Raw genomic sequence first — 19,754 nt, forward strand, 5'->3', positions numbered from 1 at the left:
TGTGTGTCCAAAAAATAAACTAAAGTCTCATTCTAAAATAAAGTTCAAGCTTGAAAATTGAGAAATTGCTATTTCAGAAACATTTTATTTAATCTCTGAAAATTGATACATGTGTAAAATAACATCCTAAATTTTTTCAGCAAGGGAAAACAACATTTGTTTTGTGCAACTTGGGAAGATTCAGATGCTGAGCACTGAGTCTGATTTTAACTCCATGCAAGTGGTTAGGTTTAAAGCAGTTCAAATCTCACCCAGTACTGCCTCCTCTTTGGAAGACTGCATGCCAACAATTCCTGTTGGAAGCAATTTCAACAGAATCTTAGCTCTCCTCCACTTCAGAAGGTGGTGATCATTCCTGCACAGTGGTCTCAAGGCACTGGCTAGAGTAGGTAACCTCCAAGCTTCACCTCCAAGGCTAGGCTAGAGAATAAGTGTGAACAAATATTTGACTTGGGGGAGGGGGTGGGGAGAAGGACGAATCTGGTATCTAACATCTACTTGCCCGCTTACCGTCCAGGGTTCACCAGATAGCAATTAGGAGCAGCTAAATGACCAGCTTATCCTCCCCTTCTCGCGCTCACCCCCAATCTTCTCCATGTTTAAGATCACTCCAGTACTGGAACACAAAGTAGATATTTACAAGAAAGATCATTCAACCATTTTTAGTTAATTTACCAAGAAAGAAAAAGTGCAGATCCTCATCACAGTGTGTTTCTTCATTGATGCCAAACCTTTTAAATACATTATCCTAAGACCAGTCAGACTCAATGAGCCAAAGGGCCTTTTCTGCACTGTATGAATCTAAGTGTTTGACATCCTCAAAGAATCTTCCAAGATATGCCACACCTTAGCCCTTCTTCAGTTCTTGTTCCATGGTTTTGGGTATAATTTGTAGTATTTTAGATTTCTCTCTTTTTCCATTCCCATTTTCTAACAAATCTATACAAAGAACAAAGAAAATTACAGCACAGGAACAGGCCCTTCAAGCCTGCACCAATCCAGCTCCTCTATCTAAACCTGCTGCCTATTTTCTAAAGATCTGTATCCTTTTGCTCCAATCCCATTCATGTATTTGTCTAGATACATCTTAAATGATGCTATCATTCCCACCTCCACTGGCAACACGTTCCAGGCCCCCATCACCCTCTGCATAAAGAACTTTCCATGCATATCTCCCCTAAACCTTTCCCCTCTGACTTTGAACTCGTAACCCGTAATGGAGTCCCCCACTCTGGGAAAAAACATCTTGCTATCCACCCTGTCTATACCTCTCATGATATTGTAGACCTCAATCAGGTCCCCCCTCAACCTCTGTTTTTCTAATGAAAATAATCCTAATCTATTCAACCACCCTCCATAGCTAGCACCCTCCATACCAGGCATCCTCGTAAACCTCCTCTGCATCCTCTCCAGAGCATCCACATCCTTTTGGTAATGTGGTAATATAGGAGGTTCACCATTCACCCTCACTTGCAAATCCTACTAGGATGAAAGACGCAAATTTTAATTCATTTTTGAACTCGTATAAGCTTATAAGAGACAAAAAAAAACTGCAGATGCTGGAATTCAAAGTAGAAGGCAGGAGGCTGGAAGAACACAGCAAGCCAGGCAGCATCAGGAGGTGCAGAAGTCGATGTTTTGAGCTGAACCCTTCTTTAGGACTGGGGGTGGATGTGGGGAGAGCTGCAGATAAATGGGGTGGTGGAGGCAGGATGGTGATGTAGGGAGAGGTGAAGACAGGTAGCAGGCATGGCTTGCTTGGTCATTAGGAGGAATTAATCTGGTCGGTGGCAGGCAGTGTTTGGTGTGGGGGGTGGGGGGATGGGGCTGAGAAGCGAGTCAGGGGATGAAGAAATCGGAGAACTCAATGTTGAGTCCTCCGGGTTGTAGGGTGCCAGGGCTGAAGAGAAGATGTTGTTCCTCCAATAGGAGCCGCGGTTCATTTTGGCAATGGAGGCCAAGGATGGTCATGTCAGAAAGGGAGTGGTTGGGGGAACTGAAATTAGCAGTGACTGGGAGGTCCGGTTGGCCCCTGCGGACCCAGCTGCAATGCTCAATAAACCATTCCTAAGTTTGCTTTCAGTCTCCCCGATGTAGAGAAGACCACATCAGGACCACTTGATGCAGTAAAATAGGTTGGAAGAAAGGCAGGTAAACCTCTGTCTCATCTGAAAGGTCTGTTTGGGATCCTGGATGGAAGTGAGGGGGGGGGGGGGTGTACTGGCAGGTTTTGCATTTTTTCTAGTTGCAGGGGAAGGTACCTGGAGGTTCGGTAGCGAGAGTGGCATGAACCAAAGACTGTAGGAGGGAAAAATCCTTGAGGAAGGCAGAGAGGGGAAGACATTCTTGATGGTGGGGTATATTTGGAGTTCGCAGAAGTGTTTGAGGATGATGCATTGGATGCGGAGACTAGTAGGATGGTAGGTGAGAACAAGGGTGACCCTGTCTTTATTGCATTGGAAGGGAGGGGATTTGGAGCAGTGGAACGGGAATTGAGGTGGTGCTGTGGAAGGCTGTCTGGATGATGGAAGGAGGAAAAGCATGTTGTTCAAAATAGGTTGACATCTGGGATGCTCGTGAGTGGAATGTCTCCTCATCCAAGCAGATGAGATGGATATGGAGGAATTGGGAGAATGGGATGGCGTTTTTAGGGTACTGTGTGGGAAGAGGCATAGTCCAGATAGTTATGGGATTTTGTACCTTTGTAGTAGATGTCTGAAGACTGTTGCTGCACATGGAAATGGTGAGGTCAAGAAATGGGAGGGAGGTGTCCGAGATGGACCAAGTGAATTTGAGGGCAGAGTGGAAGTTGTGGTGAAATCGATGAACTGCTCCAGTTCAGCCTGGGTGCAGGACACTGCATCGATGCAGTCATCGATGCAATGGCGGAAGAGTTGGAGCACAGTGCCTGTGTAGGTACTGAAGAGGGATTGTTCAATATAGCTGACAAAGAGGCAGGCATAACTGGGGCCCATCCAGGTATCCATGCCAACCCCCTGATTTGGAGGAAATGAGAGGAGTTAAAGGAAAAGTTATTGAGGGTGAGGACCAGTTTGGTGAGATGGAGGTGGATATTGGTGGAGAGGTGAGGACCAGTTCGGCGAGGCAGAGGAGGGTATTGGTGGAGGGGTGAGGGCCAGTTCAGCGAGGCAGAGGAGGGTACCTTATAAGAGACATACGATGCAATACATTAAGAAATTAATCCTCAGCATGATTGAGCTACACAAATGAATTGGCAGAAAAAGAATCTATCATGAGGAAACTTTTTAAAAGGTTGTTTACAAAGAGAAAGTCTCTCCCACGACATGGACTTTGTGAGTAAAGCCAACATTTCCACATGTTTCTCATTGCCCGAGACAGTAGTCATTGTATTCAGTTTTGAACTGATAGTAAAGGACAGTCCCATTAGTTTGAGAGCTAATAAATGCCACTCCCTTATTCAAAAAGGGAGTGCACAGAAAGTAGGAAACTAAACATCAATTACTTTGACATCTGTCACAGAGAAAATGCTCAAAGCAATTAATAAAGTTGTAGGAGAGCACTAGGCTAAGTATAAGGTGGCCATGTCAACTGAGTTTTATGAAAAGAATTCATGTGTGTCCAATCCACTGGACTTCTTTGATTGGTAACACATGCTGTGGGTAAAGGGAATGACTGGATGTACTGTACTTGATTTCCAGGAGACCTCTGATAAAATGCCACATCAAACATTATTGTGGAAAATACATGTTTATGGGGAAGCATATTAGTATAGGTAAATATTGGCTGGCTAATAGGATTGCAATAGGCATGATTTGTGTCTTTTTCAGGTTGGCAATGTGTAATGAGTGTGTATCACAGGGATCAGTGCTGGGCCCTCAATATTTTACAATTTAAAAAAGTGGTTTAGATGAAGTGATGGAAGGTACAGTTGCCAAATTTGCAAACAATACAATGATAGCTAGGAATACATGTTGTAAAGAGAACATAATGCAGCCACAAATAAAAAATGCAGACGGGCTAAGTGAGTGGGCAAAGATGTGGCAAAGGAATATAATGAAGTAATTGTGAAATTACCAATTTTGGCATAAAGAAGTTTTTAAAATGTGTATTATCTCAATGATGAGATATTGCAGAGTTCTGAGATGCAGAGGAATCTGGATGTGCTTGTTCATGAATCATAAAAAGATTAGTGTACAAGTACATTGAGTAATTAGGAAAGTTAATATAATGTTATCACATATCAGGGGAAATTGAATACTTCAGTTTTAGAGGACACTAATGAGTATCGTGCACAATGTTGATGCCTTATTTAATGAAAGATATCAATTTATTACAGGAAGGTCAGCAAAGGTTTATTCAGGTGGGGGTGATTTGTCTTATGAGGAAAGGATGGACAGACTAGGCTTTTCTCTGCTGGAGCTTAGAAGAGCAAGAGGTGATTTTATTGAAACACGTAAGGTTCTGAAGGTTCCTCACAGAGTGGATGTGGAAAGGATGTTTCCTCTAATGGCAGAATCTAGAACTAGGGTTCACTGTTTAAAAATCAGGATGGCGCATTTATATAAAGGATGACACAATTCTTTTTCTCTCACAGAGCCACAAGTCTCTGGAGCTCTCTTCCTCAAAGCGCAATAAAAGCGGGATTCTCGAATATTTTTAAAGGCAAGAATAGATAGATTCTTACTAAGCAATGCAATGAAAGATTATCAGAACTAGACGGCAATGCGGGTTTGAAGCTACAATCAGATGAGCACGATCTTATGGAATGGGGGAGCAGGCACGAGGGGCTGAATTTATATAATCATATGTTTCATACAGAAGACGGGTTAAGCTTTCAAAATATCAAGTATACGGTAAATGGAGGGAAACTATTTCCTATAGTTCAGAGGTCCAGGAGCACGGTATAAGAATTGTAGCCAATTCTTTCAGAAATGAAATCAGGAACCACTTCTTGACACAAAAACTAGTAGGGGTTCAGTACTCTCCTCTGTGAACAATTAATGCTAGATCACTTGTTAATTTCAAAAATTATACATGGTGAGTTCCATATCCGTGGAATCGTTTTCCACTGTTTCAGTTACCTGCAGTCTACTGCGGCCGGAACATATAGGGAATGTTCTGGGACCAGGAACCAGGAGGCTGCTGGGAAGGTATGTTTCCCATTTAAATGAATGGGTTCACTCAGACTTCCAGGGTTGGCCCTGGGATGTATCCCCCACGAGTACAGGGTGGGGGGGAACTACTGTATTAGTAGGTTTTGATAACCAAAGGTATTAAATGATACGGGGCAAAGGCAGGTGTGGTGAATTAGGATGTAGATCAGCCACAATTTCATCACAGGGCAGAACATGTTTCAGGGACTGAATGGCCTCTTCCTGTTCATGTGTCTTCCTTGCCTACTTCAGAGGACGGTTAAGAGTTATTAAAATTGGTGTGGGACTGCAGTTAGATAAAGATCCAGACCTAGTTCCCTCCCTAAAAGTGAATCAGTTGGATTTTCAGTGAAAGTTGACAAATATGGGTCAGTTTCTTTCATATTTTGAAAAATTTAATTCAAATTCTCAAACTGCCATGGTGGAATTTGAACACTCACCTCTGGATTATTAGTCCAGTAACACAACCGCCACACAATCAAACCCTATCATTGAAAGTGGCCACTCCTTCCTTGATTACTGAGCAAATAATCTCCAGTTTTTAAAAGAAAGCAGGACAATGAATGCAATACCTAAGCTCCTATTGACTTCCCAATTCTGTAAACAGTAGTTAAACTGGGGAGAAACTGCAACAACATGAATAATAATATGTAAAGCATTTAATGAAAGATTTTCAAGTTCTTCAATTGACTTAAAATAGTTTAAAAAAACAGATTGTAATGCTAATTCTGTCCAGCACATTGCTAGATATGAAAACAGAGTTGGGAAGTTGGAGATGAAAACTGAATACCAGGACAGTGAGAGTCTCAAAGAAACAAAATATTGTTTCAGCTGAGACTCCAAAAAGTTACCAGCAAATCAGAGTTGTGTTTTTCCTGTAAAAGGAACTGCCAAACAGGTGAGGGTGCGCTGCCCAAAACTCTCTGGTAATATTGTGTGTGTGTGTGTGTGTATCTAAGTAACTCTTTCCCACATCATCCTAACTGTGTATAAGAGAGATAGTGTGCTATGCCAGGAGACAGCAGTGTCTGATGCAATTCAGCCAGGCACAGTAGTGTGTGTCATGGCATCACAACGTCACATCACAGGCTGCCTACCCTTCTGTACTCTTCACACAGTTTATTAGTAAGAACACACTCAATAAGGAACTCATTCATGTGGACCAAAGGTCCCTGGGTTCAATCCTCACACTAAACTGAGTTATCAGACCTCAGCTGGGCCAGGACACCAGTAGGTCAACTACAAAAAGGAACGTAAGTTTTCAACACTGCTCATCACCGAATAATCCCTGCTGGAAACTGCATTTGCAAACGTTAAGTCAGGGTGTCCAGGATCAAGCTGCGTGTGGATATTCTAACACCTGGAAATAATCACCTCCAGGTTAGTGGGTACCCAGGAGGCTATATCCCAACACGAGTTAGTGTCCTCACAGGAACAGGACATGGATTTTTTAAAAAACCTTTGTCCAGATTATTTTTTTCTACATTTTTCAGAACATACTTGAGGGAACTAGCTTATAGATGTCACTGAGTTTAAAAGTGTCAGAGAGTTGTCCTTATTTCAGCATTAAACAAGCAAGTTTTATGATTACTCTATGCTTCCAATTCACATGTAATACAGATGGGATATTCAGTGTGGAGAGCCCCATCAAAAATTCACGTTTAACAAACAGAGAGCATGAGAGTTCAATTTGGAAAAGTAAAAGCTGACTAGTTTTAGCACCTGAGCAGAAGTGCAGGTTCCAATCCTTTCCTCCCAACTATCTCTTCAGGGAACGAGGAATTAAACCCAGAAGCAAGGCTCAGTTGATCGCTAGGTGCTGAGAGTGTGTTGCTGGAAAAGCACAGCAGGTCAGGCAGCATCCGAGGAGCAGGAAAATTGACGTTTCAGGCTGGAACCCAAAACGTCAATTTTCCTGCTCCTCGGATGCTGCCTGACCTGCTATGCTTTTCCAGCACCACACTCAACTCTGATCTCCAGCATCTGCAGACCTCACAGTCTCCTAGTTGATCTGTTGGTGCACTGAGCCACCATGGGAATCTGTTTGTCGTCTGACAGCAGTTTCAGTTTCATCCTCCTTTGTACGTGAAACTTAAAAGAAAAATTTGATTTCAGCACAATAGAAACTGGCCAATTAAACTGACATTAAAAATAGGAAGAAATTCTTTTATGACATGCACAAAACTACTCAGTTGGTCACCAACATTCTCCTTTGGAAATGTTGTAAAATCTAAAAAAAAGACATATAAATTGTTTAATCCTTGTCCATCTCGATATCTTCAACTTCCACCGGCTCCTCCTCGTCAAAGTATCTCTCCTCTTCATCACGATTTATGATGTCAAGGTTGTCAAAATCCGGGTTGTCATCAACAGCACTGAAAGGAGAATGGGCCTTAAATAACAGGAAGTGTAACAGTGATTTCCTAATCAGAGTCTGCTTATGTTTCTCTAAACAGCAAAAAAATCCTGGTTTGAGGTGTACGTGTGGGGTTTGAGAGAGAGAGAGAGAGAGAGAGTGCGCTTACATGCGCGCGAGGGTGGGTGGGGGAGGGTGTGTCTGGTGGAGTGGAGGTGTGGGTATGGAGGTGTGGGGGGGGGGTCTGGGGTGGGGCTGGGTGTGTGTGTAAGATGATGGTGTGTGGGGGAGTGTGTATGGGAGGGGTGTGGGGGGTTGTGTGCGTGCATATGCAGTGTGTGTGCGTGTGTTGGTTGAGAGAGGCATCCTCTGCCAGCTGGTGCAAATGGCTATTCCTCCTGCCTGAAACCGCACAGCAAATAATGGGAAACATGGAAAGAAAGAACTTGAATTTATATAGCAACCTCAAGATGTCCCAAACAGCATTACTGTTACCAATTATCTTTTGAAATGGTGGCCAATTTGCAAATGTCAAACTCCCACAGCAATGTACTAAACATTAAATGCCTAATATTGCAATTGACAGCTAAACATCGATCCTAGACACCAGACACGAGATGAGCCTTTCTCAAAATAGTGTCATAGGATATTTTAGATACATACCCCCAAAAAAATCTTTAGTATTACATCTCACCTGAAAAGTGGCGCTTTTAGCAGCGCAGCACTCTGTCAATACTGCAGTGGAATGTCACTGTTGAACTCACAACCCTTCTGAGTCAGAGGTAAGAATGCTACCTACTAAATTGCAGCTGACTCACTGGTTATTTAACATTGAAACAACCCAAAGTGCTTAAAGGCAATGAGGATGCCGAGTCAATTACCAATTTACATTGTTGCTGCAGCAGTAAAATGATATACAGTTTCATGTTAGTTAATCTAAAAGATTACTTTCAAGGTCTCGACAAGAGTAACAAAATCTGACAAGCATTTTGAAAAAATGGCCATGAGTGCATTGGGATAACAAATAATAATGTTTTTATAAATTTAGGCTAGGAGCCATTCTTATTCTGCTGGATTTAATGGACGAGGTCAAAAGAGTAACAGTTAGGAGAGAATAAATTTGGTTTTCATAAACCTGTAGATGGTCTGAAAAAAGGAGTATTGAACAATTTTGAACATGGAATGAGACCATAAGGCAAGATTTCAACAAAGGAGGGTGTAGATCTTAGTCAGTGAGGGTAAAATTTAGAGCTAATATTAAATATTTGGTATCAACATAAAGAGCCGTGACTGGCTATGTCAACGAAAAGCCTTAATCTGGAAGAGTAATATTGTTGGGAAGGAGGAACACAGTTGGATCAATGTGTTTGGTTTAACATGGGATTGCTGCTTCAAAGAACTGGCACTGATGGAAGGGGCTGAATGGCTGCTTCTGTACTGTAGGTTTCAACTTGTATACTTGTGTTTGATAACCACCTGTAATCGAAGTCACTGTCTTCCCCATCCAGAAAGCGCTGGTACATGCGACTCACAAATTCTTCCCTCAGCATACTCCTCTCATCATCACTGGGTATCCAGTCTGCAGCTTTAGACTCCGTGTCGTCATCTAGATGGAGTCAGGAGCATCAGTGACACTGTTCAAAATTCATTTTATTTTTTTAAGTTTGTTCATGGACGTGGGTGTCACTGGCAGGGCCAGCATTTATTACCAATCTTTAATTGCCCTTTACTGAGTGATTTCCTCGGTCAGTTCAGAGGGCAGAGGAGAGTCAATGAGATTACGGTGGGTCTGGAGTCACACTAGACTGGGAAAGATTTCCCTTCCCTAAATGACATGAGTGAACAGTTTGGGATTTATGGTCATCATCACCAATTTTAATTTTCCTTTTAATTGCACATTGGGAGGTGATGGGATTATCTCTAGCCTATTAATCCAGAAAATCAGCTCATGTTCTGGATACCCGGGTTTGAATCCCGCCACGGCAGATAGTGAAATTTGAATTCAATACAAAGTTGGAATTAAGAGTCTAATATTGACGATGAAACTTGTCAACTGCCAGAAAACCCATCTGGTTCACCAATGTCCTTTAGGGATGGAAATCTGCCATCCTTACCTGGTGTGGCCTACATGTGACTCCAGACCCAAAGTAAGACACTGAGGGATGAGCAATAAATGCTGGCCCAGCCAGTGACAACCATATCCCGTGAGTGAAATAAAAGAAATAATTCATGGAATTTAATCTCCTTATGCTGCAGTAGTGTGGTTTGAGCTAGTGTCTTTGGATCAGTAGTCCAGGTGTCTAAAACACTATTCTAGTAATACCATCATTATGTTTTGCTTCTCTCAGTTTGATGTTCATACCCCAAATCTAAGGAATGAAAATTCAAAGTGAGTCAGTTGCTGTTCAACAAAGAAACCTCAATAAAATTAGGATCATGGTGTGATGTGGAGTATCCTCACATTCAAATAGCCTGTCAACAGTTTTATGTGGACTGAACGTATGATGTGTGGCCTCTTGGGCTGGATACTATGAAAGCAATAACAGTTTCTGACTTCAGTAGAAAAAGGAGAGAGAAAATGTTAGTGACATTCTAATGTTCAGTCTTGTTATCCTTCAGAATAACCGAGAGACAGAAATGTACCTTCCTCCTCATCGTCCTCTTCCTCTTCCACACAGGCATCTTCCCTTTCCTGTTGCCACTGTAGCCTTTCCTGGACAATTTTCTCCTGATAAGTGCTCATCAACAGGTCAGACAAACACATGGCATTGCTCAGGTTTTTGCTGTTCTCAGCCAATAGCTCCTCCTCTGTCATGTACTGTCTAATGTACTGCTGGTACAGCAAAGGATCTCGAGTTCGCATCTGCTCATCACTGAAATACTCCCCATCTGTAGGGAAAGACAAGGCAAAGACATCAATTGGTACATTCTTGAGAAAGTGCAACACAGAATCAAGGCTTGCTCGTTCACTGTCACACACACACAGCACTGAGGAGGTGCTGCACTGTTGGAGGCATTGTCAGTTGAATAAGACACCAAAATGAGGTCCTCTCTGCCCTCTCAGATGGACAAAGATTCCAAAGTTCTACTTTGAAGATGTTCATGGGAGTTCTCCCCAATCTTTAATAACATCACTAAATAAGGTATAGATAAGGTGAATGACAGGTTTCTTTTCTCTAGGGTGGGGGATTTCAAGACTAGGGGCATATTTTTAGGGTAAGGAGAAATATTTAAAAAGGACATGAGAGGCCATTTTTTTGTGTGTGTGGTTTGTGTGTGGAATGAATATCCAGAGGATGTGGCCACAGTTACAACATTTAAAAGACGTTTGGATAAGTTCATGAATAAGAAATGTTTGGAGGGATATGGGCCAAGCGAAGGCAGGTGGGACCAGTTTAGTTTGGGATTATGGTTAGCATGGACTAATTGGACCAAAGGGTCTGTTTCCATACTGAATGACACTATAAAACTCATTCTCTGGTTATTTACTACCCTGCTGGTGGTTGGAACTTGCTGTGTACAAACTGGATACTGGATTTGCAAAACTCCACAAGTACTTCAATGGCTGCAAAGCACTTTGGAACATCCTGAGGTAATGGACATCACTATAGTAGCACAAGGTCTGTCCTCTCCAGTCAGGAGACAAAAATGTGGCTGAGTGGTTAGCACTGCTGCCTCACAGCGCCAGGGACCCAGGTTCAATTCCCAACTCGGGCGACTGTCTATGTGGAGTTTGCACATTCTCCCAGTGTCTGCGTGGGTTTCCTCCAGGTGCTCTGGTTTCCTCCCACAATCCAAAGATGTGCAGGTTAGGTGAATTGGCCATGCTAAACTGCCCACAGTGTTAGGTACAATAGTCAGGGGTAAATGTAGGGGAATAGGTCTGGGTGCGTTACTGTTCAGAGGGTCGGTGTGGACTTATTTCCATACCATAGGTAATCCAATCTAAAAGGAAAGCTGCAAAAATGTTCAAGACCCCCACATTAAAATCTGAATTTAGGCTGTTATACCACTTGAACATCTTATGAATTCTATGAATGTAAAAATAAATGTCACATATTTAGGCAGGATAGTGGGGCGGTCTGATGATTTTTACTGGTCAAGCCAGAGTTACACTGTATATACATGAATGTAAGGAGTGTAGATAATAAAATTGAGGAGTTAAAGACACAGATTGTAGTGTGGGATAAAGATGATTTTGCGGTGATAATGATTGCCTGGATTAAGGAAGGACAGATTTGTGTTTTAAATATTCCTGATTTTGTGTTCAGAAAAAAAAAGGAGGAAAAAGGAGCAGTGAAGGTGTTTTTGATTAAGGAGAGTTTCACAATACTGGAGAAAGATGATGTTTCAAGAGGTTCAAGAACAGAATCGATTTGGCTTGAGCTAAAGAATAAGAAAGATGCTCAGTGTAATGTAGAGAATATCAGTTGGTGGGAAGGATATAGAGGAATGATATGGCTGAGTATTTTGCACCTAGCTTTAACTGTGAAACAGATACTGCCTAAGTCCTGGTGACAGAGGAGGAAATCGGTCAATCAGAAGGGTTTAAAATTGATAAGCTGTCGGTCCTTTTAAGTTCTTAAGGAATAGGGCTGGGTTAGATATATCCAAGGATATTGAAAGAAGTGAGATTGGAAATTCCAGCAATAATTTTTTAATCTTCCCTGGATTCGGTGGGGAGCTGTGGTGCTGATGGTTTGAGAATTGTAAACATTATGTTCAAATTGAGGTAAAGGTGAGCCCAGCAATTACAGACCAGTCAGTTTCACTTCAGCAGTGGGGAAACTTATAGAAGAAATATTAATGATAGAATTAATAGTCACATGGAAAAACGTAGATTGATTCGGAAGAATCAGCATGGATATGTTAGGGGCAAGTTGGACTGTGAGGTGACAGAGACGATTGTTTGATGAGGGGGAAAGCTGTGGTCTACGACATGGACTTTCAAAAAGCTTTTGATATAGTGTCATACATTACACTGTGAGGAAAAAAAGGTCAGTAGCAATGTAAATACACAACTGGCTGTTGGGTAGGAAGCAGACAGTAATAGCTAATAGAAAATTTTCAGATTAGAACCTTTTTAGTGGAATTCCCCAGAGATCGGTATTGAGACCCTTGTTTTTCGAGAAGATCGCATTGTGCAGTGGACAATTTTAAAATTTATGGGTGTCATGAAATGTGAGAGAACTGGAAGCCTTGAGGAAGGCAGTGTAGAACCACAAAAGGATATTAACAAGTTGGTGGTGTGGACAGAATAGTGGCTAATGAAACTCAATATAGAGAGTGGATAGTGATGGACTTTGATACAAAATAAGGGGTACTATTCTAAACGGTGCGTAGGAGCTGAGAGACCTTAGTGTTCGTATACATAAGTCTGTATCAGAGGCAGGACAGGTCGAGTGAGCCATTAATAAATCATAAAGTATTGTAGGTTTCATAACTAGAGACATTAAATACAAGATCAGGGAGGTTATGATTAACTCATATAAGAACATATACGAGATATATCATCATTGTCCTCACAAAAATTATTAAGTACTTTAATTTGTTGAATGTAAGGGTAATCCAACTTGCAGAAAAGGAGAAAATATACAAGTAGGTGAAATAGTCTCCTGATTTAGGCATTGAAGTGCTCAAGGAAAGGTGCGAAAGATGATTAAAAAAAAAGACTCTAACAATATTTTCCAGAGTACAGAAGGCCAAGAAGAAATTTAATGGATTTTTCTTCAATTACTTAATGGTTTCATTGGGAAAGGATTCTCTCTTCTGACTAATGAGTCATTGACGATAAAGGATGAATTAATTTTAAATTATCACAAGAAAGAGAGGTTACGAGAAATTTCTCTAGTCAGAGGGTTGTTGAAGCATTGAGATGTTTTGTGGCAGAGATTAGTTAAGGCATAGACCATTGCATCTTTAAGCGAAAAATAAAGGGCTGAGACTTCCTCCAGGTCCACAACCCTTCAAGATATCTCCATTCTTCCAATTCTGCCCACTGGTACATTCCTAACTATAATTGCTCCTTCACTAGCCTCAGTTGTACCTTCTGCTGCATAGACTCTAAAGCTCGAGAATTGGCACTTTAAACCCTCTGCCTCTCTCCTCCTTAAAAAGGTCTTTAAAACCTACTTCTTTGACCAAACCTTTTGGTCACCTAGTATCTCCTTGCATTGCCGAGTGTCAAATCTTGTTTGATAATCACCCTTGTAAAGAACAATAAAGCAATCTATGACATTAAAGGAATTGCTATATGAAGTTAGGTGGCTCAGTGGTTAGCACTGGTGCCTCACAGTGCCAGGGACCTGGGTGTGATTCCAGCCTCAGGTGACTACTTGGCGGCATGGTGACTCAGTGATTAGTACTGTTGCCCACAGCACCAGGGTCCCAGATTCGATTCCAGCCTCGGGTGACTGTCTGTGTGGAGTTTGCACATTCTCCCCACGTCTGCGTGGGTTTCCTCCGGGTGCTCCGGTTTCCTCCCACAGTCCAAAGATGAGCAGGTCAGGTGAATTGGCCATGCTAAATTGCGCAATAGTGTTAGGTGCATTAGTCAGAGTGAAATAGGTCTGGATGGGTTACTCTTCGGAGAGTCGGTGTGGACTGGTTGGGTTGAAGGGCCTGTTTCCATACTGTAGGGAGTCTAATCTGAACCTCAGTGTGAAAAATTGAAAGGGACAGCATTATTTAAATCGCGATATATTTGGATGTACAAGGGGATCTGGATGTCCTTGTACACCAGTGAATGAAAGTAGACAGGCAGATGCAACAAGCAACTGGGAAGGCAAATGGTTATTGGCCTTCACTGCAAGAGAAATTAGTTCAGAAGTAAGGATGTCTTACTGCAGTTAGCCATAGCCATGAAGAGATTGCATCTGGAGCACTGCATGCAGGTTTAAGTCTCCCCACCCACGAAAGGGCATGCTTGCCATAGATGAAATGCGAAAGAGGTTGACTAGGCTGATACCAAGGTTAGCATGAATGTTCAGAGTTTAGAAGGATGAGGGGGGATCTGACTGAACATACAAACCTCTAACATGGCTGGACTACCTAGACACAGGAAGGCTGTTTTTCCTGGCCACAGTCTCAGGATATGGGATAGGCCATTTTAGACTGAGATGGAGAAAACCTTCTACACTCAAAGGAAGATTGGGACATTCTACCTCAGAAGGCTGTGGAGGCCAAGTCAGTGAATATATTCAAGAAATGGATACATAAATGTTTGGATTTTAAAAGCATCAAGGCGTATGGGGAGAGAATATGGCACCAGCCATTATCATATTGAATGGTGAAGCAGGTTTGAAGGGGTGAATGGCCTTCATCTGCTTCTAGTTTCTCTAATGCATGTTGTTGCTGAAACAGAGGAAGATATCAGGGTTTTAGGGAGATACAAATGACCTAGGAGCATGACAAGCCATTCAGCTCCTTAGGCCTGTCCATTCAATGAGATTGTGACCTTAACTCCACATTCTTGCCTATCCACAATATCCTCCGATTCACTTGTTACTCAAGAGAACAGGAGTGTTAGACTGCTGCATGAGTCAGCATACATAACAGACCATCCAAGTCCCTTCTGTGCAGGAAACGTTCTGCAATTAAAACCGTAGGAAAAATGCATGTGGAAAAAAATTGTTGTGGTTATTTATGAAGAGAAGAAAACAAATTTGTCCATTTCTTCCTTTAGCAGCTTGTTATAACCAAGGATAAAAGCAAATTACTGCTGATGCTGGAATATGAAACCAAAGAAGAGAAAATGCTCGAAAATCTCAGCAAGTCTTGCAGCACCTGTAAGGTGAGAAAAGAGCTGATGTTTCGAGTCTAACTGACCCTTTGTCAAAGCTTTGACAAAGGGTCAGTTAGACACGAGACATCAGCTCTTTTCTCTCCTTACAGATGCTGCAATACTTGCTGAGATTTTCCAGCATTTTCTCTTATTTTGTTATAACCAAGTATTGGGAAAGGTGAATTTGTTTCTTGGCTGAGACCGCTGCCAATTCAATAAAACAAATATAGAGAGGAGGAATGTATTAATTAATTTTTTTCTTCTGTTCTGCTAAGTTATATATTTTTTTAAAAGAACAAGATTGGAAAGACAAAGTACATCAAAATTGGGATGTCAGACAAGAAAGGATTACAATCTGTTTCTAACAGTGCATGAAGAGAACAATCCAGATAAATTAAATCAATTAGATTATTTATAAATCACCATGAAACAGGAGCCAACATAAAACAAGAAGCTACAACATCATGTGCTCACATTCGACATTTAGTTTTGATTCCAGCCCACAGAATGAGATAAATTTCTTCCTTTTTCTGTTAACAACAAGGGTGTCAATATAAAGAAGGAATTTAATCTCTGTTTTTACTGGATACAAACCTACAGCAATAAAACTTACAACTGTTTGATACAAAACTAGCAAGCTCACTCAAAAAGCTCGAGTGAGAAATATTGGTGGGACGGATTAGAGGGAGCAGGCAGTGCTCTATGTTAATGCTTGACAAAAACACAAAACAAGCTTCTGAACAATGGCACTATTTACAGATTAACACAAAAATAGAATACTGGGGATGTTGAAAATCTGAAATAAAACAGAAAATACTGGAAACACCAGCAAGATTGGCAATATCTGTGGAAAGAGAAAGAGTTAACATTTCAGGCCTAGGACCTTTTCATCAGAACTTGTTCTTCACTTGAAAGTATAAAACAAAATAAAATTAAATTCACATGATACATACTGTTGTAAATGTATGGGTCAAGCTGAAGATTTGTGTATCTTGAACACCTTTGATAATTTTATCTGTTACATTTCACTTTGGCTTCACATTTCTTTGAAAGGATTTTTGAAGTAAGACCTGGTGGCATGGTGGTTAGCACTGCTGCCTCCCACCACCAGGGACCTGGGTTCGATTCCAGCCCTGGGCGACTGTCTGTGTGGAGTTTGCACATTCTCTATGTCTGCGTGGGTTTCCTCCAGGTGCTCTGGTTTCCTCCCACAATCCAAAGATGTGCAGGTTAGGTACATTTGGGCATGCCAAATTGCCCACTGTGTAGGTTAGGTGCATTAGTCAGAGATAAATGTAAAGTAATAGGGTAGGAGAATGGGTCTGGGTGGGTTACTCTTCAGAGGATCAGGGTGGACTTGTTGGGCCAAAGGGTCTGTTTCCACACTGTAGAGACTTTATGATTCCATGGATTATGTCACTGGCACAAAACCAGGTCATCCAGTTGTGGGAAATATGCCAGCAATATGCACCATGAAAGGACAAGAGTGGGGTCAGTGCCCAGACTTAATCATATGGAATGTTTGCTGCTTTACACAAACCATCAGGGAGCTCCTGGCCTTATATTTGTGCTGTAACCAAGACCACATTTTTTTCTCCGCTGCAACATCATCTGACTTCACCCTGACGCAGTTCATCTGCTGCCTTTGCCCTCATCCATGCTTCTGTTACTTCTAGACTCGATGACTCCTGATGAGCCTTCCAGATTCTCTCCTCTATTAACTTGAGCTCATTCAAACTTTGCTGCTTGTGCCTTAAATTGCACCAATTCCTGGTTCCCCATCATTCATTGATCTACACTGGAACCTCATCAACAAGAATTAATTTTAAAATGTTTGTCTTTGTTCTCAAATCTCTCCATGGCTGTGCCCATCCTAGTCTGTAACTTCCTTCAGCCCCATTACCTTACAAAATATGTTGTGTTCAGCTTCCTGGCCTCAAGCTCTGCAATTTCTTCCCTAAACTCTCTGGCCCAATACCTCACTTTACTCCTTCAAGATACTCCCTAAAATCCACCTCTTTGTCAAGGTTTTTGGTCATCTGATTTAATATCTCCTAATATTGCTCAGTGTCATACATTGCTTTATAATGCTACTGTGAAACACCTTTGGACTGCTAATTGCATTAAAAGGTACTTTGTAAATACAAGTTCATAATTTTGATTGATCACAGCCACAGCTGGAGTTGGGTCACATTGCTAATGGGACAAAGAATGTATCATCCAGCTTAAACCAACATTAAGACTTTCCTACTGGAAAATGAAGATTTGATTAATTGGGATGGGATAAGTTAATTTTGATAGACCAACACGATTAACTCCTTTAAGGGAATAGTAAGGGGGCAGCAATAATGTCTCAGTGGTTAGCACTGCTGCCTCACAGCTTCAGGGTCCCAGGTTAAATTCCAACCTCAGGACATTATCTGTGTGGAGTTTGCACGTTCTCCTCGTGTCTGCATGGGTTTTCTCTGGGTGCTCCAGTTTCCTCCCACAATCACAAAGATGTGTAAGTCTGGTGAATTGGCCATAGTAAATTGTCCATAGTGTTCAGGGACGTGTAGGTTAGGTGCATGAGTCGGGGGTAAAGGTAGGAGAATGGGTATTGGTGGGATACTGTTCAAAGAATCAGTGTGGACTAGTTGGGCCAAAACGCCTGTTTCCACACAGTAGGGATTCTAATTCTAGTAAGAAAAACCCTGATCCAAACAAATTAAAAGCTCAAAGGTAACAATATTTCAACTAAATCTTGCTTTCAGCATACTGCAAACAGATGTGATGTGGTTCATGGCTGAATTACTCTTTTATTTTTCATTGTCTGGTGTGACAACATTTTGGGAAAGTACAGGGGGAAAAAAAACTATCACTAGCAAAAGGCAGCAGCTTCCTAAAAGTGGGGTGAAAACAAAATACCAAATACCATGTCAGACATCACCTTTAATCAGCTGCTGCAGGGCCGCATACCTCTTGTTGCGAACATTTGTTCGGGCAGTTTTCTTCATGGAAGACTTCCTAATTTCATTACTGTAAAAAGTAACTTCGTAGTTTTCAGCCAAATGGTTGAAACAGACAAGATGCTCTTCTTTGATGATTTTGTGAAAACGTTCAAGGAACACCACTGGCTTACACCAGAAAAGATCTTTGATGATATCCAATTTCTGGTCATACATAAGATCAGGCTCGTCCTTCTGCTGGCTTTTGATCTGTGCTTTGCTACTGGCAATCGTATGAAACATGCTGTTCAGTGAAGCATTCATAGCATCTTCCTGCTGCTCGTCATGGAGCTTATTCATCAGTCTGGCAGCGTCATCAATCTCCCGTGGCGAGGTAGGAACAGAGGATTTGATCTGTTCCTCAACCTCACTTGGTGAGACATGACCGTCAGTAGAGATTATGGGCATCCCTTCCACCTGTGCACTGGCCTCCTGAGTGACAATGTCTGCAGAAGGGTCACTCACTTTTGGAACATCTTGTAACAGATCTTGTGTTTGTGAGCCTATGAATAATAATATTTCACATGAATTATACTGTTCATATCCTTAAGAGATTTAAAATAAGCAGAAGGCCATTCAGCCCTTCATGTTTACAAAATCCTTACCAGAGCAGGACAGAATGCTGATGGAAAGCTGTTTGTGAAACGAATAATGCATTTCTTTTCCAATCCTATCCAGCTACACGTGCATTTTAAAAATTTAGATTTCCAGCATTGCATATTTTCTTTAAATATTTTATTGGATTTATTTTTAAGCTATGCTTTCTAAATCACAGTCCTAGCATTTCTAATGGTAGATATAAACACTCATAATTGCATTAAAACAATTATAATTTTACTGTCATTTTACTGGGTGCAAGGTGAAAAACTAAATATTCTGATGATGGGGGGGGGAGGGGAAGAGAAAAAAACTGACTTATGCAACAGTCTGACTGAAAATAATTTTGCAAAAGCCTGGTAATTCTTTAATAAATTAAAACTGGATTTTAGATTAAGTCTCAGGTTTGGAAGTTCAGGCTGTGAAGGCCTCAATATCCTGAACCTTCCTGATCCGATGATTGTTATTCAATGTTTTACCTTCCATCCTTTTCGAAAAGTCTTCGCGATCCATCGCTTTACATTTTACACACAGTCACCTCCATTTTTTATCTTACGTTGAGTATTTGTCGAGAGATATTTTAACACAAACATTTACAAACCAGAACGGACCAGTTCCGACCTTAAACAGGGTCCGATTTCAGGGAAATCACGGGTCTAAAGTTCCGCCCTGTCTACAGTCCAGTAAAACAATAAACATTACCTCTGCTCTTCATAATAATTCACAATATCGTTGGTTCATGAGGGATTATTAAATTGACGGGTGAATTATTTGAAATAAACATAATTTCGCTTCGTTTGAGTTTAACGTGAGCCATATATTTTTTTGGTTTTAAATAGCTGAGCTCACCAGTTGTGATGCAGATTTTTTTATTTTATGAGAAATAAGAGGTGTTG

The 19,754-nt window shown here is 41.4% G+C and overlaps 2 protein-coding genes across 6 annotated transcripts in view; both read right to left on the reverse strand.

The window, feature by feature from the left end:
- The window catches only part of c29h19orf47 (chromosome 29 C19orf47 homolog), a 41,168-nt gene extending 40,554 nt beyond the window's left edge, over positions 1 to 614 (reverse strand). The window contains exon 1 of the mRNA XM_072549497.1: positions 511 to 614. The gene's annotated coding sequence lies outside the window, so the exon portion shown is untranslated. The remainder of the gene's footprint in view (positions 1 to 510) is intronic.
- Positions 66 to 19,513, reverse strand: ccdc97 (coiled-coil domain containing 97). 5 transcript variants are annotated; one of them, XR_011952725.1, is made up of 7 exons: positions 19,338 to 19,513; positions 18,204 to 18,764; positions 10,135 to 10,380; positions 8,968 to 9,097; positions 6,858 to 7,510; positions 1,377 to 1,479; positions 66 to 616 (listed from the first exon to the last, which is right to left on the reverse strand). XR_011952725.1 is itself a non-coding variant. In XM_072549500.1 (5 exons), the coding sequence occupies exons 1-5, from the start codon at positions 19,369 to 19,371 to the stop codon at positions 7,390 to 7,392; spliced, it is 1,092 nt and encodes a 363-aa protein (XP_072405601.1). In that variant the 5' UTR covers positions 19,372 to 19,513; the 3' UTR covers positions 66 to 7,389. The 5 variants fall into 5 exon arrangements, 2 of the variants coding, with proteins under 2 accessions (XP_072405601.1, XP_072405602.1); XR_011952723.1 differs by having other exon boundaries at positions 66 to 1,479; XR_011952724.1 differs by having other exon boundaries at positions 1,377 to 7,510.
- Positions 19,514 to 19,754: the final 241 nt, after the last annotated feature.

This window comes from Chiloscyllium punctatum, chromosome 29, assembly GCF_047496795.1.
Source record: "Chiloscyllium punctatum isolate Juve2018m chromosome 29, sChiPun1.3, whole genome shotgun sequence".
Taxonomy (NCBI): Eukaryota; Metazoa; Chordata; class Chondrichthyes; order Orectolobiformes; family Hemiscylliidae; genus Chiloscyllium; species Chiloscyllium punctatum.